The sequence below is a fragment of the Staurois parvus genome, unplaced genomic scaffold, assembly GCF_062004578.1.
Source record: "Staurois parvus isolate SC_StPar_1 unplaced genomic scaffold, SC_StPar_1.0 ptg000634l, whole genome shotgun sequence".
NCBI classification, from domain to species: Eukaryota; Metazoa; Chordata; class Amphibia; order Anura; family Ranidae; genus Staurois; species Staurois parvus.
The window spans coordinates 2,035,864-2,056,442 of NW_028318430.1; the positions used below are offsets into that span (position 1 = coordinate 2,035,864).

General features: G+C 41.4%; 1 protein-coding gene across 2 annotated transcripts in view; it reads right to left on the minus strand.

The window, feature by feature from the left end:
* The window catches only part of ATP10A (ATPase phospholipid transporting 10A (putative)), a 166,501-nt gene that overhangs the window by 60,026 nt on the left and 85,896 nt on the right, over positions 1-20,579 (minus strand). For both annotated transcript variants that reach the window (XM_089693482.1, XM_089693484.1), the window contains exons 7-10: positions 19,949-20,201; positions 10,153-10,370; positions 4,898-5,092; positions 2,900-3,461 (exon numbers count right to left, since the gene is read on the minus strand). In XM_089693482.1, the coding sequence (XP_089549608.1) occupies positions 2,900-3,461; positions 4,898-5,092; positions 10,153-10,370; positions 19,949-20,201 (1,228 nt within the window). The remainder of the gene's footprint in view (positions 1-2,899; positions 3,462-4,897; positions 5,093-10,152; positions 10,371-19,948; positions 20,202-20,579) is intronic.

Consider the following 20,579-nt stretch of genomic DNA (forward strand, 5'->3'; position numbering starts at 1 on the left):
AAAAACAAAAAAAAACCTCCATACGTGTAAATTAATTGGTTTACATGAAAGTTCTAGCGTTTACAAATGGTGGTATATATACTGGGATTGGTTTTCTTTTTTTTTTTTCATTTTTACTCGCAATGGCAGCGATCAGCAACTTATAGCGGGACTGTGGCGGACATTTTGACACTGACATCCCCAGTGGACACTAATACAGTGATCAGTGCTAATAAAAAGCACAGACACTGTACTAATGGCACTGGGCAGGAAGGGGTTAATATGAGGGGCGCTCAAAGTGTTAACTGTGTACAGGGCACTTCCTGATGACGCTCCATTGATCGAAACCAGCAGAAGTCATCAAACCTCGACCGAAGTCATTTCCGCCCTTTGGAACGCACGCTGGAAAGCGGCGGCCATCTTGTTCCTATTCACAGGCAGCAAGGCTAAATACACTGAGTGCCAGGTTATGGGCACTTTGCTTGTTTCATTCTTATAATTTCTCCCCATCAATAAAGTTTGTTATGGTTTTACACTATGGGATGTTTGCTTTTGTTTCTGTTCACATGCTGAAACTTGGTTTACTGCCTGGGAGGGGAGGAGAGGAGAGGAGAGAGTTTAAAAAGGTTCTGTTTAAACTACACATTTATATCCACGCTGGTCATCATCCTATTGGTTACTAATCAGCCAGATCACATGATTCCCAGGAATGAATATTGGTGCCATTCTTGCCATCACGCATTGGGCTAGTCCCAAACCAGGCGCTTAAGACCAACCTAGAGATAGGTGGTCAAGGGGCAACGTTGAGTGCACATCCATGTGGAGCACCGATTGAGCACAGTGGAGCACCTGTCATTTTTGCACGAAGTTCACCAATTAGTATTCAACACCTGGGCACTTTATTTTTCCCGAATTGGGACTGAATGTTACAGTCCACGTGGTATTTTGTGTACAGGGAGTGTTTTACTAGGGGGCCGTGTCAGTGTGCTTCACTGTAAATCACACTGCTCCGGATGTGCACAGCCATCCAAAGCAGTATGCAGGAGCTGACAGAGAACTGTTAGTAAATAAAACAGTCCTCCTCCCTGTCGGAGATCTTTGGAAATGATCGGGCGCCGGTGAGTAATTACCGGCTGGGACCTGGTGATTGACAGCCGTGGCCACGAATGGCGGCGTGGGTAGTGTGTGTCTCCTACCCAGAAATGCAAAATCACGTATATATACACACGTATTTCTGCTATAGGGTGGACCGGAAGTGGTTAACATGTTAATCTGGGGCTTTTTTTTTTTATTATTCAGTTGCAATCTGAGGAACACCAATCAATTTCTAAATAAAGTCAAATAGTTTTCATAATAAAATGTATTGCACATCACAGAAAATCTATTTCAGGGGTATTTAATTAAAATTCACAGAGAACCGATCAGTAAAATTTTCTTACAGCAGAGGTCCGAATCTCATGTTGGCATCTGTGGTGCATTTTTGTGTTCCAAACCGCATGTTGCTGCAGCACCATGCGTTTTGGTGCAGAACACTTTTGAAAAAACGGTCAAGGACTTCTTGCAGGTCTGTGTTTTGGGCAGGTAGTGCAGCCCATTAAAATGAATGGGCTGACCTACCCGCGACGTGCGCACCAAATGCACATATCTGAACCTATTCTTACATCCTCAGTCCCCTCCCCCTTCACATCAAGATCCCCTTTTGAGGAGTGTCCTCAGCTTTCCCTTTACATCACCCTCCCTCCACCCCTTTCTCAGTAGTGTTCCCACATTTCCTTGACATCAACGATCCCAGCAGTACTGTCCTCTGCCCCTTTACTAGAGTATTCTGCCCCTATTAACATCACCTGCCCATATGACAGTCCTCAGGCACCTCCCCATATGACCGTGCTCAGGCCCCCCCACATTATTCAGCCCCCCCCCCCCCCCCCCCCTTACTGTCCTCACTGCCCACACATCAAAGTTCTCAGCCCTCCCACAGCACAGTCCTCAACCTGTGTGACCTCGGGCTATGACAAGCCTGGGTTCACATAGGAGCAGTGGGGAAACTGCATGCAGTCTTTGAGGTGCAATTTGCGTCCATTAATGCTAATCGCACTGTCAAGTATAGATTAAGGTATCGGGAGTATTTTCATGAGCACTCATGAAAATAATCAGTATCGGCATCAATACCGGTTTCGGTGCATCCCTACTAAATAAGTTTCTCCCATTGCTGCTCTAAAGTAGCACAGCGACAGAATAAGGTCTATTTCACAGCAGTGACAGTCAGCCCATCAGTTTAAATGGACTGAGCAGCCGCTGCTGATCCCATGATCTGGTCATTCCAGCAGCAAGAATCCGCCGGCCACAGGTAACCGGCTCTGTGAAACAGGCCTAAAACCTGACCCTGACCACTTGTGTGTCTATTTTACATTTTAAAATTACCAACAGTGTCAATGCCCCACCATGTACCCACCCTGACTCCATGCACACTAAGATTTTTTGTAAGTTCAAAAAACGCTGGAGAAAAAAAAAAAAAGCTGGTAATAGTGTTTAGGAGCGTCAGCATTTTATTAGTGTTTTTACAGTACATGTAGGATAAAAAAACAAAACAAATAAAGCTAGAAACAAAAAAAAAAAAAAGAAAAAAAAAACTGTTAGGAGAGTTTAGTGGGGGTTTTTTTTCTGCTGGGGAAGCAAAAAAAAAAAAAAACAAAAAAAACCAAACACACCATAAAAAAAAAACCCACACACATCTCTCTTTTCCTGCTCCTAGACGCTGAAGCTCAAAAAATGTTAATAGCCTAAAGTAGTGTGCATGGACACAAAAGGATAACATTATCTTCTATCTAGGAGCAGAAAAAAAAATGCTCATAACAGCTTCTAGGAGCTAGTGCGCATGGAGCCTAGTCAGATTAAGAAGAAAAACAAAAAAAACTCTTACCTTTAGGACATTCTTGGACAAGATCGAGAACAACTGAATCTGCTCCTTTAGTGTAAACAACAATTTCATCTGTAAGTGGATGTCTGACAACCACAGACATCCGTTTCCTGGTAGCGTCAAATCCCAGAGTGTGCAAAAGTTCAAAGCTTAGTCTCCCCAAGTGTGGTAACTCAACAGTTACTTGGTCAGACAGTCTACCAACAAGAGAAAAGCTATACGCTCGGGCAGCATATACAAGAGCAGCTTCATCAGGGCTTTCTGCTTCATAGCGTAACTCTCCCTCCTGTACATCTCTTGTGACTCTGGTTCCATGGTGAGAGTCCTGACTACCAACAGTAGTCTGTGGAGTGCCATAGACTTTTCCTTCTAACTTAGTAAAATTGCCTTCGACTGAGCTGGAAGACAAAATACTTGATCCAATTCTTTGCATAGATTTGCTAGTGGCAAGACTTGATGAGCTACTACTACTATTTGATCCCGAAGCGAGTCGGCTAGGAGTAAACCTACGGATGAAGTCCTCGATGGTTTTAACAGGGGATTTCAGTTCATAACGGACTCGAACCTTTAAAAAAAAAAAAAAAAAAGTTAAACTGAATTTGCACTTGGCCCGGCTCTTCCCAAACTATTAGCCAGTTTAACTCCACAGTGCAAAAGGCAATAACTCACTGCAACCAGACTATTACTGTACAACTACCGTATTTGTGGCATTCTAAATGAGCTTTCCATATGCATTTCTGCACTGCAAAAGTCTGAAAGGGCCCTTAAACCTTACAGCAACTAGAAATAGGATTGTCAGATTATTGCAGTTTGCACTACTATACCATATGAAATAAGCCATTAAAGTGGTATTAGAAACAAAAAAAAAAAAAGCAACCCGCACACCACAAAATGTCACTTACCTCTTCTTGGGTCAGCCAGCGATGCTCCAGGTCCCACCCTCATGTCTAGTGCCCTCATAGCAAGCTGCTTGCCATAGGGGCACCTGAGCAGGCTCACTACCAAGCCACTGCTGTGTGTTCATTCACACATGGAGCATTGCTCAGCCCCGCCCTAGACCTCTCCTCATTGGCTCACTGGCTGTGACAGTAGCGGGCGCCCTTGGCTATCGCTACTGTCTCAGCCAATGAGGAGGGAGAAACCAAAGACAGCCGAGGCTCTCTTGCACAACGCTGGATCGGAATGGGGCTCAGGTAAGTATTAGGGGGGCTGTTGCACACAGGTCTTACAACCACTTTGATGTGGAACTGAACTCAAAGTGAAACCATGATATATTATAGGGAACATTTAGAAATATTAAGTTTGCTTAAGTAGTACCCTAAAAAAACAAACAAAAACTACATTTTATTTGTAATTCCTCCTGAAAAACAGCAGTACACTGCCTGGTATTTGAGCGCATCTAGGCACGCCTGTATCTACAAGCCTCATAGCTGTATAGCTGCAGTGTGTGCTCTATGGTATTGCTACCTGACTGGCTAGTGTCAGGAGATTTGGAGTGAAATTGTGATATCATTGCTGTGCTCCTCACTGTTCTCTCATTGTTGGAGACTAAACATGCATGGGGAAGCAAAAAGTCCTGCCTCTACCAAAATGGCTGCCTCCGCACAAAAACAGTGTAAAGAAAAGCATTGTAAGTTCAGCTGACTGAATGAATGTTATTTTGAGCTGTCGTATTCAACTCCAATTTTTTTTCCTGTCAATTTCTGTCAAGGTGAGAAGTCATAAGGTATGACAAAAAAAGCAAAAAGAAGCACATTTACTAAATAAAAATAAGCTTACAATTGTTTGCTCTGTCTTCCTGTCCTGTGACACCTGCACTCTCTCACTTTTTGTTCAGGTGTCACCTCGAAGTCCCCATCCTTACCCACTTTAACAGATTTAAAAGCTTTTAGCTGGATTTCAGCTTTAAACATTTTTATAGCTGCATTTTCCACTGCTACAATGCATGATGCAGGGAGTAAGTTAAGACTCCGAACAGCACATTCTCTCCACTCATATTACCTTTTGTCTAGGCTGATTTGGAGAAGTTACAACAACAGTATTGCAAATAGTCAAAGCAACAAAAAAGTCAAACACATCCATCAGTTCTGGAGTGAGCCTGGAGATGAGATCTTCGCGGTTTCTCACAATCTTCAAAGCTTTAGTGCAATCATTTACTTTTTCTAGAAGCTTTGGGTCAGGAGTGATATCTTTTTCCTTCAGGAAAAAAAACAAAAAAAAAAAAAAAACAAAAACGTTTTTTTATATTTTAATCAATTTTATATATCACTTATTTACAATTGGGAAACAAAAAAATAAATCACAGTTCAGAACCCCTTCTCTTTTTCAGTTTTGTTACTTTGCAGCCTGATACTACAGTTGTTTAAATTCATTTTTTTCTAACTAATCTACACTCAGTACCCCATAATGGCAAAGCGAAAACAGATTGAAAATGTTTGAAAATTTATGAAAAGCAAAAACTGAAATATCACATTGGCATAAAGTATTCACACCGTTTGCAACAACACTTGAAATTTAGCTCAGGTGCCTCCCATTTCTCTTGATCAATCAAGGTGTAAAAACATCTCAGCAACAGAGTCCACCTGTAGCAAATTAAATTGATTGGACAGGATTCGGAAAGGTACACACCTCTATAAAAAGCCTCAGAACCAACGATGCATACTGCATCAGAGCAAAAGCCATGAGGTCAAAGGGAATTGCCTGCAGAGCTCAGAGACTGGATTATTGCAGGACATAGATCTGGGGAAGGCTACAAAAAAATTGCTGCACTGAAGGTTCCCAAGAGTACAGTGGCCTCCATAATTCTCAAATTGAAAAGGTTTGGTCTAACAAGGACTCTTCCAAGAGCTGGTCACCTGGCCAAACTGAGCAATCAGGACAGAAGGGACTTGGTAAGAGGCAACAAAACAAAAAAATTGATAAAAGTGAAGAGGGTCAGAATGCATACATACAGTTGTGCTCAAAAGTTTGCAGACCCTGGAAGAAATTGTGAAATTTTGACATTGATAATAAATGGCTTTATATAATCATCATCCTTCAATAAATGAGCATTTTTTGGCATGATCTGTCATATTTTCAAATAGTTGCTTGGCTACTTTTTAAATCATAAATAGAAATCACCCAAAATGGCCATGATCAGTTTACAAATCCTGGAATGTTTGGCCTTGGTACAGACACAAGGTGACACACACAGGTTAAAATGCCAGTTAGAGGTTAATGTCTCACATCTGTGGCTTTTTAAATTGCAATATGTGTCAGTGTATATTAGCGCCTACATGGAAGCACTGACTAGGCTAGATACTGAGCCATGGGGATCAGAAAAGAACTGTCAAAAGTCCTGCGTAACAAGGTAATGGAACTTTATAAACATGGAAAAGGACATAAAAAGATGTCCAAAGCCTTGAATATGCCAGTCAGTACTGTTAAATCACCTATTAAGAAGTGGGAAGTTCAGGGATCTTTTGATACCAAGCCAAGAAAGATTGCAGCCACAACTGTCAGAAGAATTGTTTGGGATACAAAAGGGAAACCAATAGGTAACCACAAGAAAAATACAGGCTACTCTGGAAAAAAAATGGTGTGGATGACACTTGAACAAAAATGAGCTGCATGGTCGAGGTGCCAGAAAGAAACCTTTACTGCATCAATGACACAAAAAGGCCTGGTTAGGCATATCAAGGTGTTGTCAGGCATATTGTAACTGGGCTTTTTTGTGGCATTGGTGGAGTAAAAGCTTCTCTTTCTGGCACCTCGACCAAACAGCTCATTTTTGTTCAAGTACCACTGTATTGTACTCCTTAAAAACAACCACACCATCTATTTCCAGAGCAGCCTGTATTTCTTTTGAGATTGCCTGTAAGTGTTTCTTTGAATCCCGGACAATTCTTCTGGCAGTTGTTGCAATCCTTTTTGGTCCACCTGACCTTGGCATCAAGAGATCCCTGATCTTTCCACTTCTTAATGGGTGATTTAACAGTACTAATTGGCATATTCAAGGCTTTGGACATCTTTTTGTCCTTTTCCATCTTTATAAAGCTCCATTACCTTGTTACGCAGGACTTTTGACAGATTTTTTCTGATCCCCATGGCTCAGTATCTAGCCTAGTCAGTGATTCCACGTAAGAGCTAACAAACTCCATTGACTATTTATACACTGACACTAACTGCAATTTAAAAAGTCACAGATGTGGGACATTTCTGTTAAGCTTTAAAAAAGGAGCCAAAATAACCATTTGATAATAAATGGCTTCATATGATCATCATCCTTGAATAAGAGCATTTTTGGCATGATCAGTCATATTTTCAATATCCATGCCAAAATGTCACAATTTCTGCCAGGGTATGCAAACTTTTGAGCACGACTGTACACACATACATATATACATACACACTGCTCAAAACTGATGTGGACTGGGTAATGTGTTAGGAACTTAAGGATGCCCCATAGTTTGATGGAAATGAAAATAATCAACCTACAGACGACCAAATTCAAAGAGACTCCGAAACCCAAGAGTGAAAAAATTATGCAGCAGGATAGTCTATTTTGCTGAAATTTCATTGTAGTAACTCAAAATGGTACTCAGTGTGTATGGCTCTCACATGCTTGTATGCATGCCTGACGTCGGGGCATGCTCCTAATGAGACGACGGATGGTGTCCTGGGGTATTTCCTCCCAGATCTGGACCAGGGCATCACTGAACTCCTGGACAGTTTGGAGGTGCAACCTGGCAGTACTGGATGGACCGAAACAGGATATCCCAGAGGTGTTCTATTGGATTTAGGTCAGGCGAGCGTGGGGGCCATTCAATGGTATTAATTCCTTCATCCTCCACAGAAAGCCGGGCATGGCCGTGCACCAGGAGGAACCCAGGACTCACTGCACCAGCATAGGGTCTGACAATGGCTCTAAGGATTTCATCCCGATACCTAATGGCAACCAGGGTGCCATTGTCTAGCTTGTAGAGATCTATGTGTCCCTACATGGATAAGCCTCCCCAGACCATCAATGACCCACCACCAAAACGGTCATGCTGAACGATTTTCAGGCAACATAACAGTCTCCACGGCTTCTCCAGACTCTTTCATGTCTGTCACATGTGCTCAGGGTGAATCTGTACTCATCTGTGAAAAGCACAGGGCACCAGTGGCGGACCTGCCAATTTTGGTGTTCAAATGCCAACCGAGCTCTAAGGTGCCAGGCAGTGAGAACAGGGCCCACTAGAGGACGCCAGGCCCTCAGGCCACCCTCATGAAGTCTGTTTCTGATTGTTTTGTCAGAGACATTCACACCAGTGGCCTGCTGGAGGTCATTTTGTAGCGCTTTGACAGTGCTCAACCTGTTCCTCCTTGCACAAAGGAGCAGATACCGGTCCTCCTGATGGGTTAAGGACCTTCAACAGCTCTTTCCAGCTCTCCTAGAGTAACTGCCTGTCTCCTGGAATCTCCTCCATGCTCTTGAGACTTTAGTGGGAGACGCAGCAAACCTTCTGGCAATAGCATATATTGATGTGCCATCCTGGAGGAGTTGGACTGCCTGTGCAACATCTGTAGGGTCCAGCTATCGCCTCATGCTACCAGTAGTGACACTGACCCTAGCCAAATGCAAAACTAGTGAAAAACAGTCAGAAAAGATGGAGTAGGGAAAAAAAATGTCAGTGACCACCTGTAAAATCATTCCTGCTTTGGGGGTTGTCTCATTGTTGCCCATCTAGTGCACCTGTTAATTTCATTAATACCAAAGCAGCTGAAACTGATTAACAACCCCCTCTGCTGCATAACAGACCAGATCAATATCCCAGGAGTTTAACTGACTTGATGCTATACTCCGATTAAAAAAAGTGTTCCTTTAATTTTTTTGAGCAGTGTATATTTATATTACACACATACACACTGCTTAAAAGTATATAAATGTGAAGTACAAAGTAAAAATATTAGCAAGCTGGTCTGGTAGGTCTCTGAACAGACAGCACTAAGTGCACTAGGGTAATAAAGGAATAAGCTTCCTTTGTTATTGTACGTCTGAGTAATAGAGAACATTTAAAAAAAATATAGCATGCATTGGTTTAATAATTTTATAGGGTATTCACAGAAAAATTAACCTATAAATTACACCCCCATTGTAAAAAGTAAGGCCTCCAGCCTCACTGCTAGATGCACATAGGCCCAATCTAGAACTCATTACATTAAAGTGGTAGTAAAGTCTGCGTTGTGATTTTTACCTACAGGTAAGCCCATAATAGAGCTTACCTGTAGGTAAAATTAATATCTCCTAAATGTGCACGTTTAGGAGCTGGTGACAACAGCAGCGCATGTGCTCTAAAAGGAACGGTATACCCATGCCGTTCCTTCAGAAAGCTGTACCGCAGCTCCCGCGGGAGTAACGTCATCACTGCTCGGTCATTCAAGCTGCCAGAGCCCTTGAACCCGGAAGGAACACTGTGTGAAGATGGAAGCCCTGTCAGCGGTGACAGCACAATGTTGTAGGGCTTCGATCTAAGGTAAATATTTCATAATGTGCTAGTATGCAATGCTTACTAGCACATCATGCTATTCTAAGATCCACCTGTACGCAAAATCCTAAATTGCAGCTTCCAGTCACTGACACACAGACATGCAGTTATTGACATACACTTCATGTTGGACATACCTCTTAAAGTGTTAAAAAAAGAAAAAAAAAATTACTTTTGCAATTAAAAGAACAAAAAAAAAAGTTATATTCACCTGTTCTGTGCAGTAGTATTGTACAGAGCCGCTCCGATCCTCCTCTTCTCGGGTCCCTGGCCAGAGATCTTGGCTTCTCTTTTTGGTGTGTTCCCATAGCAAACTGTTTGCTATGGGGGCACATGGTGTCTGCTCGCTCCCAAGCAGTGTGTCTATGGAGCCGTGCTCCATAAACACACAGTGGGACTTAGCCCAGTCCCCCCCCCCCCCCCCCACACACTTCATTTAGTTGACAGCAGCAGGAGCCGTTGGTTGTTGCTACAATTTAGGATTTGAGAGAGAAGAGATGCAGCTGTGCACAGCGCTGGATCTATCCTCTCTTTTCCCCCTTCACACAGAGAAGGGGGGAGGACAGAAAAAGAAAAACTTTTTTTTACCTTAATGCAAGGAATGCATCAAGGTAAAAAAACCTATTTAGCTTTAGTAACACTTTAAATTAAAGCTACAATGTATTTCAATAATGGAGTCTTTAGCACAATTATGGCTGGTAAGAAACCTTAACAAGTTATTGAAAGTCTTTATTCGCTAGCACGTACCATGGGACTGCTAAATGCTGTGTGCTTAGAAAGGATACTGGCCCTCATAGCTTCTGCTCTACTACCAGTCCGCCTGTGGGTCTTGGTACTCTGATTCCGGTGAACTGCTTTTACACTGTGATGGCTGCCATTGCTGTCCCGCCTTGCAAGTGTTGCCATTTTTGCTCCATTATCTTCTTCTTCGGACTCTACCTCCTGATAGGCTGCTAAACGCTTTGCTGTAAAAATAAAGCATAGATGCCGACAAGAATCGAGATCAACAATTTAGGACTATATTTTATAGGGAAGGTAGAGAATGCAAATGTAAAGCAGTAGAAATGATACTTCTTTTTCAACATGTATACTCAAATGTTCCAATTCTATTGACTTGGCTTGGAAACTATAGGGCCTCACACCAAACATGCAGAAGATGTCACCATGCATTGCAGTGCAAGAGGGAGGACATAGAAAACCCATTTACTCATGCCTATGTATATTGCTTATGCTGGAAAATAAAGCAAAATGAAGGCTGAAGTTTAGGTATGGCATTTCTGGACAAATGCAAGTATGTAGGTGCCATACCTGTGGGATCCCCCTAAAAACGGAAAATCAATGTAGTAGGCACCGCTACTACACTGATCCTTGCTAGCTTCTGGGTCCCATGCCAAGCAGCTGCCCCGTTGCTTACAGAACACAGGAGGTCGCTTGCCCGGCACAGCCACCATTGCTTTTTCCCCAATGAATAAGTGTGATCTGACCGGACAAAAATAAGTATGCCAACACCGCTCCACCTCATTAAATGTTTTGCATTCATCGAGAAATTGCAAAGAGTTTCCTGAATGGCAGCTGTGTGACCTCCTGTGTTCACAACGCACAGTGCAGGATTAGCGCCAAATAAGAGTGACCTAAAGCTGTACCTATCTAAAAACAAGATTTTTTTTTTTGTATTGTAAATCACCTTGGATTATTCCACAGACTTACTTTGCCTCTGGATTCTTGTCCGATGTTTTATAGGCCTTGCACAAAAATGGTTTCTTTTCAGCATGCTTGGTTATTTGACCGATGGCATAAAGCTGCAGCCACGGCAATTTTCATTCCTGGTCTCCTCCAATACACTGAATTCTTTGTATTTGTTAGATGTGTTTATAGCCTGGCAAAGGGCTAAGGTAAACCCAAAATGGAAGCAGCTTTGTACAAACACACAACACAAAAAATTGCTTTTAACCACTTGCCCTCCAGAAGATTTGCTCCCCTGCGTTACTTTAACTGACAATTGCATGGTCATGCAATGCTGTACATAAGTGAAATTTACGTCTCCCCTCCCCCCCACAAATAGAGCTTTCTTTCTGTGGTATTTGATCACCTGTGTGGCTTTAATTTTCTGCGCTATAAACAAGAGAATTTTGAAAAAAACAAAACAAAACAAAAAAAAAAAAAAACATTTATTCATAAATTTAGGCCAAAATGTATTCTGCTACATGTCCTTGCTAAATCAAAATCCCAAAACATGTAAATTAATTGGTTTACGGCAATATATATATATATATATATATATATATATATATATATATATATATATATATATATATATATATATATATATATATATATATATATATATACACACACACTGGAATTTTTATTTTATACTAGTAATGGTAACAATCAGCGACTTATAGCGGGGACTGTGGTGGGCATTCTGACACTGGGCGGGAACTGCTACTGCCATCCCCAGTGACACTAATACAGTAATCAGTGCTAATAAAAAGCACTGACACTACTAATGACACTGGGCAGGAAGGGGTTAACACCTGGGGTGATCAAAGGGTTAACTGTGTGCGTTTTACAAGGGAAACATACTGCTGTGTATTTCTTTGCTTTACTGCTGGCAGGACAGAGACCTGTGTTTACACACAGGTGTCTCCCGACAGTTATACTCGATCACTGGTGGGGAATCTCCGGCCGGAACCTGTTGATCGATATCTCTAGCCACCAATGGTGGCTCATATGATGTGTGTGCACACACTTCAAATAAGCATATTTTGTTGCTTTGCAGCCTGAAATGCAAAAATAGACAGTTTTTATTTTATTCAGCTCTATTTAGTGCAACTTATGACATCCAAGTGAAATGATAATACCAACCTGCCAGAAAAAAAAAAAAATAATAATTTCAAACAAACATTCCGCTCCTAAAAATGATTTGTAAAACGCAATCAAGTATAGCTAATCACCTTCTCAATGACACACAAAGCCATTTGTCTTTCAAGTGTGATCAGCTGTACTCATTTTGATTAGCTCATCATAAAAAGATTTCCTTGAGAATTTCAGTCCTTGGTAGTGCAACTGAAGCAAACAATCAACTATGGGTGGCAAGGCACTGTCAAAATATCTCCAGGATAAATCTGTGGACAGGCCCAAGTCAGGAGATGGATATCAAAAAATTTTAAAGGCTTTATCAATGAATCAAAGTGCAGTCTTATTAAGAAGTGGAAGGTATTTGGTACAACACAGACCCTCCCTGGATCAAGACATCACTCCAAACTGGATGAATAAACCAAGCGGAAACTGGTCAGAGAGGCTACCAAGAGGCCTACAGCAACTTTTTCTTTGTTTACAAATGATTTTATTTTTCAAGGGTAGACTGTAGAACAACCGTACAGTTTCAAGTAATGTGTACATTAATAACAAGGCACATTTGAAAAGTACATTTCAGAAGAGTACATATACGTAAAAAAAGATAGATAGGGAGGAAAAAGAAAGAGAAAAGATTTTAAGTACATGAGGAATGTATATGATAAAGTGAGTTGAAAGATACATCTGTCAATAGCATATGCCAAATAACCTTCAAACAGAATGCTTTTCAGTCATGTAATGAATGTCTATGAACCCTTCATGATTCCCATTTTTTATCAAACAAGTGCATCTTGTCCAGCAAAGTATAATGAATACGCTCCATGAGCATCACAGCGTCAACTCTATGTAAAACAGAGGCCAAGGGTACCGTGGTGGATTTCCAATGTAGGGCAATAGCCCATAAAGTGGCAATACAAATGGTATGTATCAATCTCATAACAGCATCAGAGGCCCCCGGGATATGAGCTCCCAGTAAACAGGACTGTATAGTCAGACGTACCGGGGCACCTACCAAGGAAGCAGCTACCTCCGATATCCTACGCCAGACCAAGGATATAGTTGGGCAAGCCCAAAACATGTGAACCAAGGTACCTGTGAGGCCACAGCCCCGGAAACATAAAGGGGACGTTTGAGGGTACAGTACATGAAGTCTTGATGGGGTATAATACCATCTGGTTAATACCTTGAGGGCAGTCTCACGGACAGAAAGATCTCGAACTCTTACATATGTTATCCACCATGGAATCCCACTCCTCATCTGAGAAAGTGATACCACTATCCTCCTCCCATCTTTGTCTAAATAAAGGGGGTGTGGGAGAGAAACTGATCAAAAATTGATAAAGATCTGAGATAAGACCCCTACCTCTAGGAGAGTCATGGCTAATACGTTCAAAGAATGAGATCGGAGAGGGGGTATGAGGCCAAAATGTGACTGAAAAAAATGTCTAATCTGTCGATAACAATGGTACTCGCGAAGCGGAACCTCAAATTTTACTCGCAGCATATCAAAATTAATATAAGATCCTCCCCTTTGAAAATCAGATAATCTAATAAGAGATCTATCATACCAACGAAACGTTTGAAGGGAAGAAAATGCCGTAATAAAGTTTGGAGCACCAAAAAACGAAACACCCGGAGAAACAGAAGAGACCAGATTTAATTTATGTGTATATATGGACCAAAGTGTCAATGAATGGGTAACTATAGAGTTGTGAAAAGTGAACGATCGAGGGGGGGATTTTAGACCACAAAATACCCGGTAAATAAAATGGGTGTATAGACTGAGATTCAAATCTAATCCACGTGATCTGAGAATTTACAGTCGTCCATTGTCATAATTGTGCAAAATGGGCTGAGAGGTAATATAGCCAAAAATTGGGAAGACCTAGACCTCCCGTCCGTTTTGAGCAATACAGAACAGATGTGGTAAAGCGTGGACATTTATTACACCAGAAAATTAATAACCCACTGAAAGTGATCCAGAAATGTTTTGGAGACCGGGACTGGAAGTGCTCTAAATAAAGTAGTTTGAGCAGAATATTCACCTTGACCGCCGTGACTCTACCCAGAAAGGAAATGGGGTAACCATGCCTAACCTTCAGTAGAGTAGAAAGGCGCGACACACATGGTGGGTAATTAGCAGCAAATATATCTGAGTATCTGGGAGTGAGATTGATACCTAAATAGGAAATCCGATCCGTGGCCCAACGAAATAAAAAAAAACTACGGAGAGATGCACTTAGGGAATCAGGAATAGGCCTACAGCAACTTTGAGGCAGTTGCAGGAATTTATGACAAACAGTGGTCATTGTGACATGTGACAATAATATCAGAAATTCTCTACAAAATGTAACTTGTATGGAAGGGTCGCAAGAAAAAAAAAAAAAAAAAAAAAAAAAAAAAGCAACTCCTCAAGAAAGGCTACATGCAGCTGCTTGACAAAGGAGGTGGAGCTTCTGAAACGCATTGCAGCCCACCCTCTTTCCATTCACAGCACCTGTCACTTCTCCCTACTACCGGCGGGAAGGCACAGAGAAGCCGTGGAGTCCACCGCAGCGGGTCTCTCCTCGGACCATGCACTGATAATCAGCTTCACTCTTCTGGTGCCCCTAGCTCCACTGTCCCTACCTGTTAGACACATCGAGGGAGTTTAAGATGTAAGTGTTTTTATCCATGCTGACCTGGCACCCTGCTCGTTGTTCCTTTGCATACTTCGGTGGGATTCCCCCCCCCCCATCCTTAGCAAGGAGCTGACGGTCTGTTTGTGTGTCTCTTCAGCTTCCACAGTCCATCCCCCTCCCATTCTGCACATCACTTGGATGGACTTACTGACTGCCATATCCTGGTCACACCAGCGTTCGCCCAGAATCTTGTCCTCACTTCACTCAACCCTGTGGACTGGCTCTATTTTATTTATCCATTCATCCTTTCCATCCTCTGTGCGAGCACTTGATATGATTGTTCACTGTATTAGATCATCATATGTACTATAGAAGGAAAAATGGATGGGGCAAAATACCGCCAAATTCTTGAGAAAAATCTGCTGCCCTCTGTCAGAATGTTGTCAATGGGAAGAAGGTGTACCTTACAACACGACAATGACCCAAAGCACACAGCAAAAATGACCAAACTGAAAAAGAAAAAAAGGTGAATGTCCTTGCATGGCCTAAATCAGAGCCCAGACATATTCCACTGAAAATCTGTGGAATGACTTGAAGACTGCAGTCCACAAAAACTGTCACCATCAAATTTGACTGAACTTGAGCAGTTCTGCAAAGAGTGGGCAAATATTGCAAAGTCTAGATGTGGAAAGTTAGTAGAGACATATCCCAACAGACTAAAGGCTGGAATTAAAGCAAAAGGTGCTTTAAAAAAATACTGACACAAGGGGGTGATCTTATTTCCAACTCCGCAAATAAGGCTCGACAAAACAAAAAACGGAGTCTTCATTTTAGGCTGCAAAGCAACAAAGTGATTTTAAAGAGGGGAGATTCTTTTCTATACCCTCTCTGCGTGTGTGCGCGTGTGTACGATAGAGGTATCTGTGTGTAAAATATTATACATACACACCCCTCATTGAGCAGATCCAATGCAAATAAGCTTTAATAAAGTTTACAGTACATTGCCTGAATATCAGTGTTCCTCATTTTGCCATGTTCCAAGTGTGCCAAGGTCACGTCATTGGGATTAAACACTCCCCAAATTACAACTTTTCCATGCGCAGAAATGCATCAGTAGTTGGGAAAAACATTTCCTGGTGAGAATTTAATGCTGCTGACATGAAAAATGGGGTACCAACTAATGCACTTCCATATTTATTGCTGCAGCAGCAATGTCTAATAATAAAGCTCTGAGCCAGCACAGCCCTGCTTTGGCAGTGAGAGAAAAGTAAAACAGATGCCCATCTCACGGGGCACTGGAGTGCGCAAGAGAAAACCAACAGCTGAAACATTAGTTGCACAGATGGCTCTGTTTTGTGGATAGCAGGGATGCTCAGGTAGCTTGCTACACATTTGTCCCACAAATTGAATCCCTAATGTGAATGGGGAAATGAAGGTTTTCATCATTTAAGGTTGCCTAAGGCTTTTTTGCTATTCTAGACTTGCTCAGATTTTATTGTAAAGGATAATGACAACTTGCGTAAAACTGAACCTGCTCAGGAACAAAATGTTTTTGTTTACAGTGACGATATTTCTTTTTTCTAGACCTTCACTGTACCATGATTGATAAAAGCCAATGTTAAACTCCATCAAAAAAAAAAAAAAAAGAAAAAAAAAAAAAAAAGTGTTTTTATCTATGCAGCCTTGGCTGAGAGTCATTAAAAAAACTCAGAGGATGGAAAAGTTAGAGTCTGCATAAAGAACGTGTTTCAGGTAAACCAGATTTGGTTTTAAATATATGTCAAGCACTGCCATAATATGGAAACTGTTATAGGTATAATTGGTTTAGTCTGTATTTTAGTATTAGACTGTATATTTTCAACAGAATGTGTTAATTGTAATGCTTGCACCTACAAGAAAAAAAATAGGACTTGTGTTACACAGTCAGTTTTGGTCTTACAGTGCATTTTCAGGCCAGCTCCCCAGTCCTAAATTCACATTGTTTCTGTCTGGTAAATCAGAGGTTCACTCTCTCTCAGCATGGATTTGAACATTTATGCTGCCAGCATTAGTAAATAGATTATGAAAAACATTTACTTGTTTTAAAATGTGTGTTTTTTTACATTTCTTCAGTTACTGCCTAGTTTCTATGCATAGGCAAATGATATACATCCCAAGAGTCTTCAGGATGGGTTTTCACAGCTAAGCACACCCTCCGGTCTGCATGCTTGAGCTAAGAGCAGACAGATTCCAGGAAGTAAATGCTGAATGAATCATCTGCCTTTACTCAAGATGGCTACAGCCAGAAATGCTATGGGGTGTTTTTCACAGTGATTTCTCAGCAAAATAAAGCACTGAGACAAAAAAGGATGAGAGAGTTTGCTCTGAACATTACAAATTACAGTACCTTGAAAGTATTCATACCCCTTGACATTACCCACATTTTGTCATGTTACAACCAAACACGCAAAATGTATTTTTTGGGGATTATATGTGATAGACCAACACAAAGAGGCTCATAAAATTGTGAAGTGGAAGGAAAATGATAAATGGTTTTAAAATTTTTTTTACAAATAAATGTGAAAAGTGTGGCATGCATTTGTATTCGGCCCCCTTTACTCTGATACCCCTAACTAAAATCTAGATGAACCAATTGCCTTCAGAAGTCATCCAATTAGTAAATAGAGTCCACCTGTGTGCAATTTAATCTCAGTATAAAATAGAGCTGTTCTGTGAAGCCCTCAGAGGAACATTAGTGAACAAACAGCATCATGAAGGCTGAGGAAAACATCAGACAGGTCAGGGATACAGTTGTGGAGAAGTTTAAAGTAGGGTTAGGTTATATATAAAAAAAAAAAATCCAAGCTTTGAACCTCTCACGAAGCACTGTTCAATCCATCTGAAAACAGAAAGAGTATGGCACAACTGCAAAACCTACCGAGACATGGCTGTCCACCTAAAGTGACAGGCCAGGCAAGGAGAGCATTAATCAGAGAAGCAACCAAGAGGCCCAAGGTAACTCTGGAGGAGCTGCAGAGATCCACAGTTCAGGTGGGAGAATCTGTCCACAGGACAACTATTAGTCGTGCACTTCACAAATCTGGCCGTTATGGAAGAGTGACAAGAAGAAAGCCATTGCTGAAAGAAAGCCATAAGAAGTCCCGTTTTCAGTTTGGGAGAAGCCATGTGGGGGACACAGCAAACATGCGTAAAGTTGCTCTGGTCAGATGAGACCAAAAATTAAACTTTTTGGCCAAAAAGAAAAAAATGCTATATCTGGCAAAAAACAAACACTGCACATCACCCTGAACACTTCATCCCAATCGTGCAACATGGAGGTGGAAGCATGTTGTGGGGATGCTTTTCTTCAGAAGGGATAGGGAAGCTGGTCAGAGTTGATGGGAAATACAGGGCAATCTTAGAAGAAAACCTGTTAGCCTGAAAAAGACTTGAGACTGGGGCGGAGGTTCACCTTCCAGCATGACAACGACCCTAAACATACAGCCAGAGCTACAATGGAATGGTTTAGATCAAACCATATTCATGTGTTAGAATGGCCCAGTCAAAGTCCAGTTCTAAATCCAATTGAGAATCTGTGGCAAGACTTGAAAAGTTATGCTCTCCATCCAATCTGACAGAGCTTGAGCGATTTTGCAAAGAAGAATGGGCAAAAAGGTCACTCTCTAGAGGTGCAAATATGGTAGAGACATCCCCAAGAAGACTTGCAGCTGGAATTGCAGTGAAAGGTGAATCTACAAAAAAGGATTGACTCAGGGGGGCCAAATACAAGCCACACTTTTCAGATATTTGTAAGAAATGTTGAAAACCATTTATCATTTTCCTTCCACTTCACAATTATGTCCCACTTTGTGTTGGTCTATCACATAAAATCCCAATAAAATACATTTACGTTTTTGGTTGTAACATGAAAAAATTCATACCCCTTGAAATTTTCCCAAGGCACTGTGAATAGTGCTTTTGGTTTGTGGTGCTCAGATGCAGTACAGTTCCACTTTAACGTCATCTGAGCTTTTCTTTTTTTTGGGGGGGGGGGGGGTTATAATTTGCATTGTAATATAACAAACTGCAGACTACGAGTGCATGCTATGTAGACCGGCCATTTACTGTATATATTACCAGGCCGATTCCAACTGAATGAGCCTCTACAGTGACCCAAAAAAGCCTTTGTATTCACCAGCTGTTGGTAACACAGTAGCAAAAGGTGAATGCACTGGATGCATAAATCCTCAGGCCCTATTCAAACCTGAATTTTAGGTGACATGCTTTAAACAAAAGGCCCTGCATGCTGCATCTTTGATGCTCTTTCATCAAAATGCACATGCAAGATCAATGGTAGTGCACTTAAAAACATATCTCAAACACAATGTACCAAAACAGATGTGACCCAGCCCTTCAAACTAAAGTCCTATGAAATACTAATCCATGCTATACAGAGTTTAGGTAGATATTGGTAGGCTACGCCACATATTGGTTTTAAATGTTTCTTGGGAAGACCAGAGATCTCTGCAATTGCAAAGCCCCTTAGGACCTCTTGCCATTGACAGAGAAGGGTACTCTTGAATTGTTTGTCAAGTTTTTATTGCCGGATGGAGCATGCAGCAGGAGAAGTGAGGCTCCACTATGATTCAGTGCCAAGTAAACAACTCTAGCCACAGATCTTGCTGATGAAGTTCCCAAGTGCTAAAGAGGAAATTGAATGAATCGGCAAATATTTGTCCATTCAGAAACTCACAAGCACAGCATGCAGAAGAGTTTGCTACACAAAAATGTATTTCATCAATAGCTGACAGGAGTGTTATTACTCTTTCAGAACTGGAAGGTTTCTATTTAGAAACCACATACGCCAAGGTTCATCCACAGCAGTAAAGCAAGTGTCATAATGATCTCATACTAAAAAACAACTGTCTTTATGGTGGGCACACTTGCACATTGTTCACAAAAGTGCTCCATGCAGAAGGACCAAAGTGTAGGTGGACAAAGACGAGAAACGAGGACCATGATGACCTGGATTGTTTGTTTTTGAAACCAAAAATAAATGTGCAGAAGCCAAAAAGTTATCTTACCATTGGCATCATGAGAATACTCTATTCCAGAAACTGTGCAGCGTCTGAAGACCATTTTATTCTCGGTTAGTGTTCCAGTTTTGTCTGAGAATATATACTGTATCTGACCTAGGTCCTCAGTGATGTTAAGGGCACGGCACTGTAGGCGCGAGTCTGTTTCTTCATCATACAGGTCTTTATCTTGATGAATAAAATAAACTTGGCAGATTTTAACAATTTCAATGGAAACGTACAGAGACACTGGGATGAGCACCTGCCATTAAGTAAATAAAATGAAAACATGAATTTAGCATAGCTTTTCCTTCAATAGCAAATGGGACAAGTCAAAAAAAAAAAAAAAAAAAAAAAAAAAAAAAAAAAAAGGACTCCAAGCCAAAATTATTATTCCAATAGTGAAGCAAGGCAAGAGAAGCAAGTATACAAATTAACACATACCCTACAAAACTGCCCCATACTGTGGCAGGAGGAGGAACCTAATTGGGTCAGGTTTATGTCTGAAGAACCCTGCTTCCTGACAGCCAAGCTTCTTGGAGGATATGCCAGTTCACAAATGACCCAGCTACATAGAATGACAGGTTAACCAGCTTGCTATGGGGGCACCGCTGCTCAGTGTGTCCATTCACACACAGAG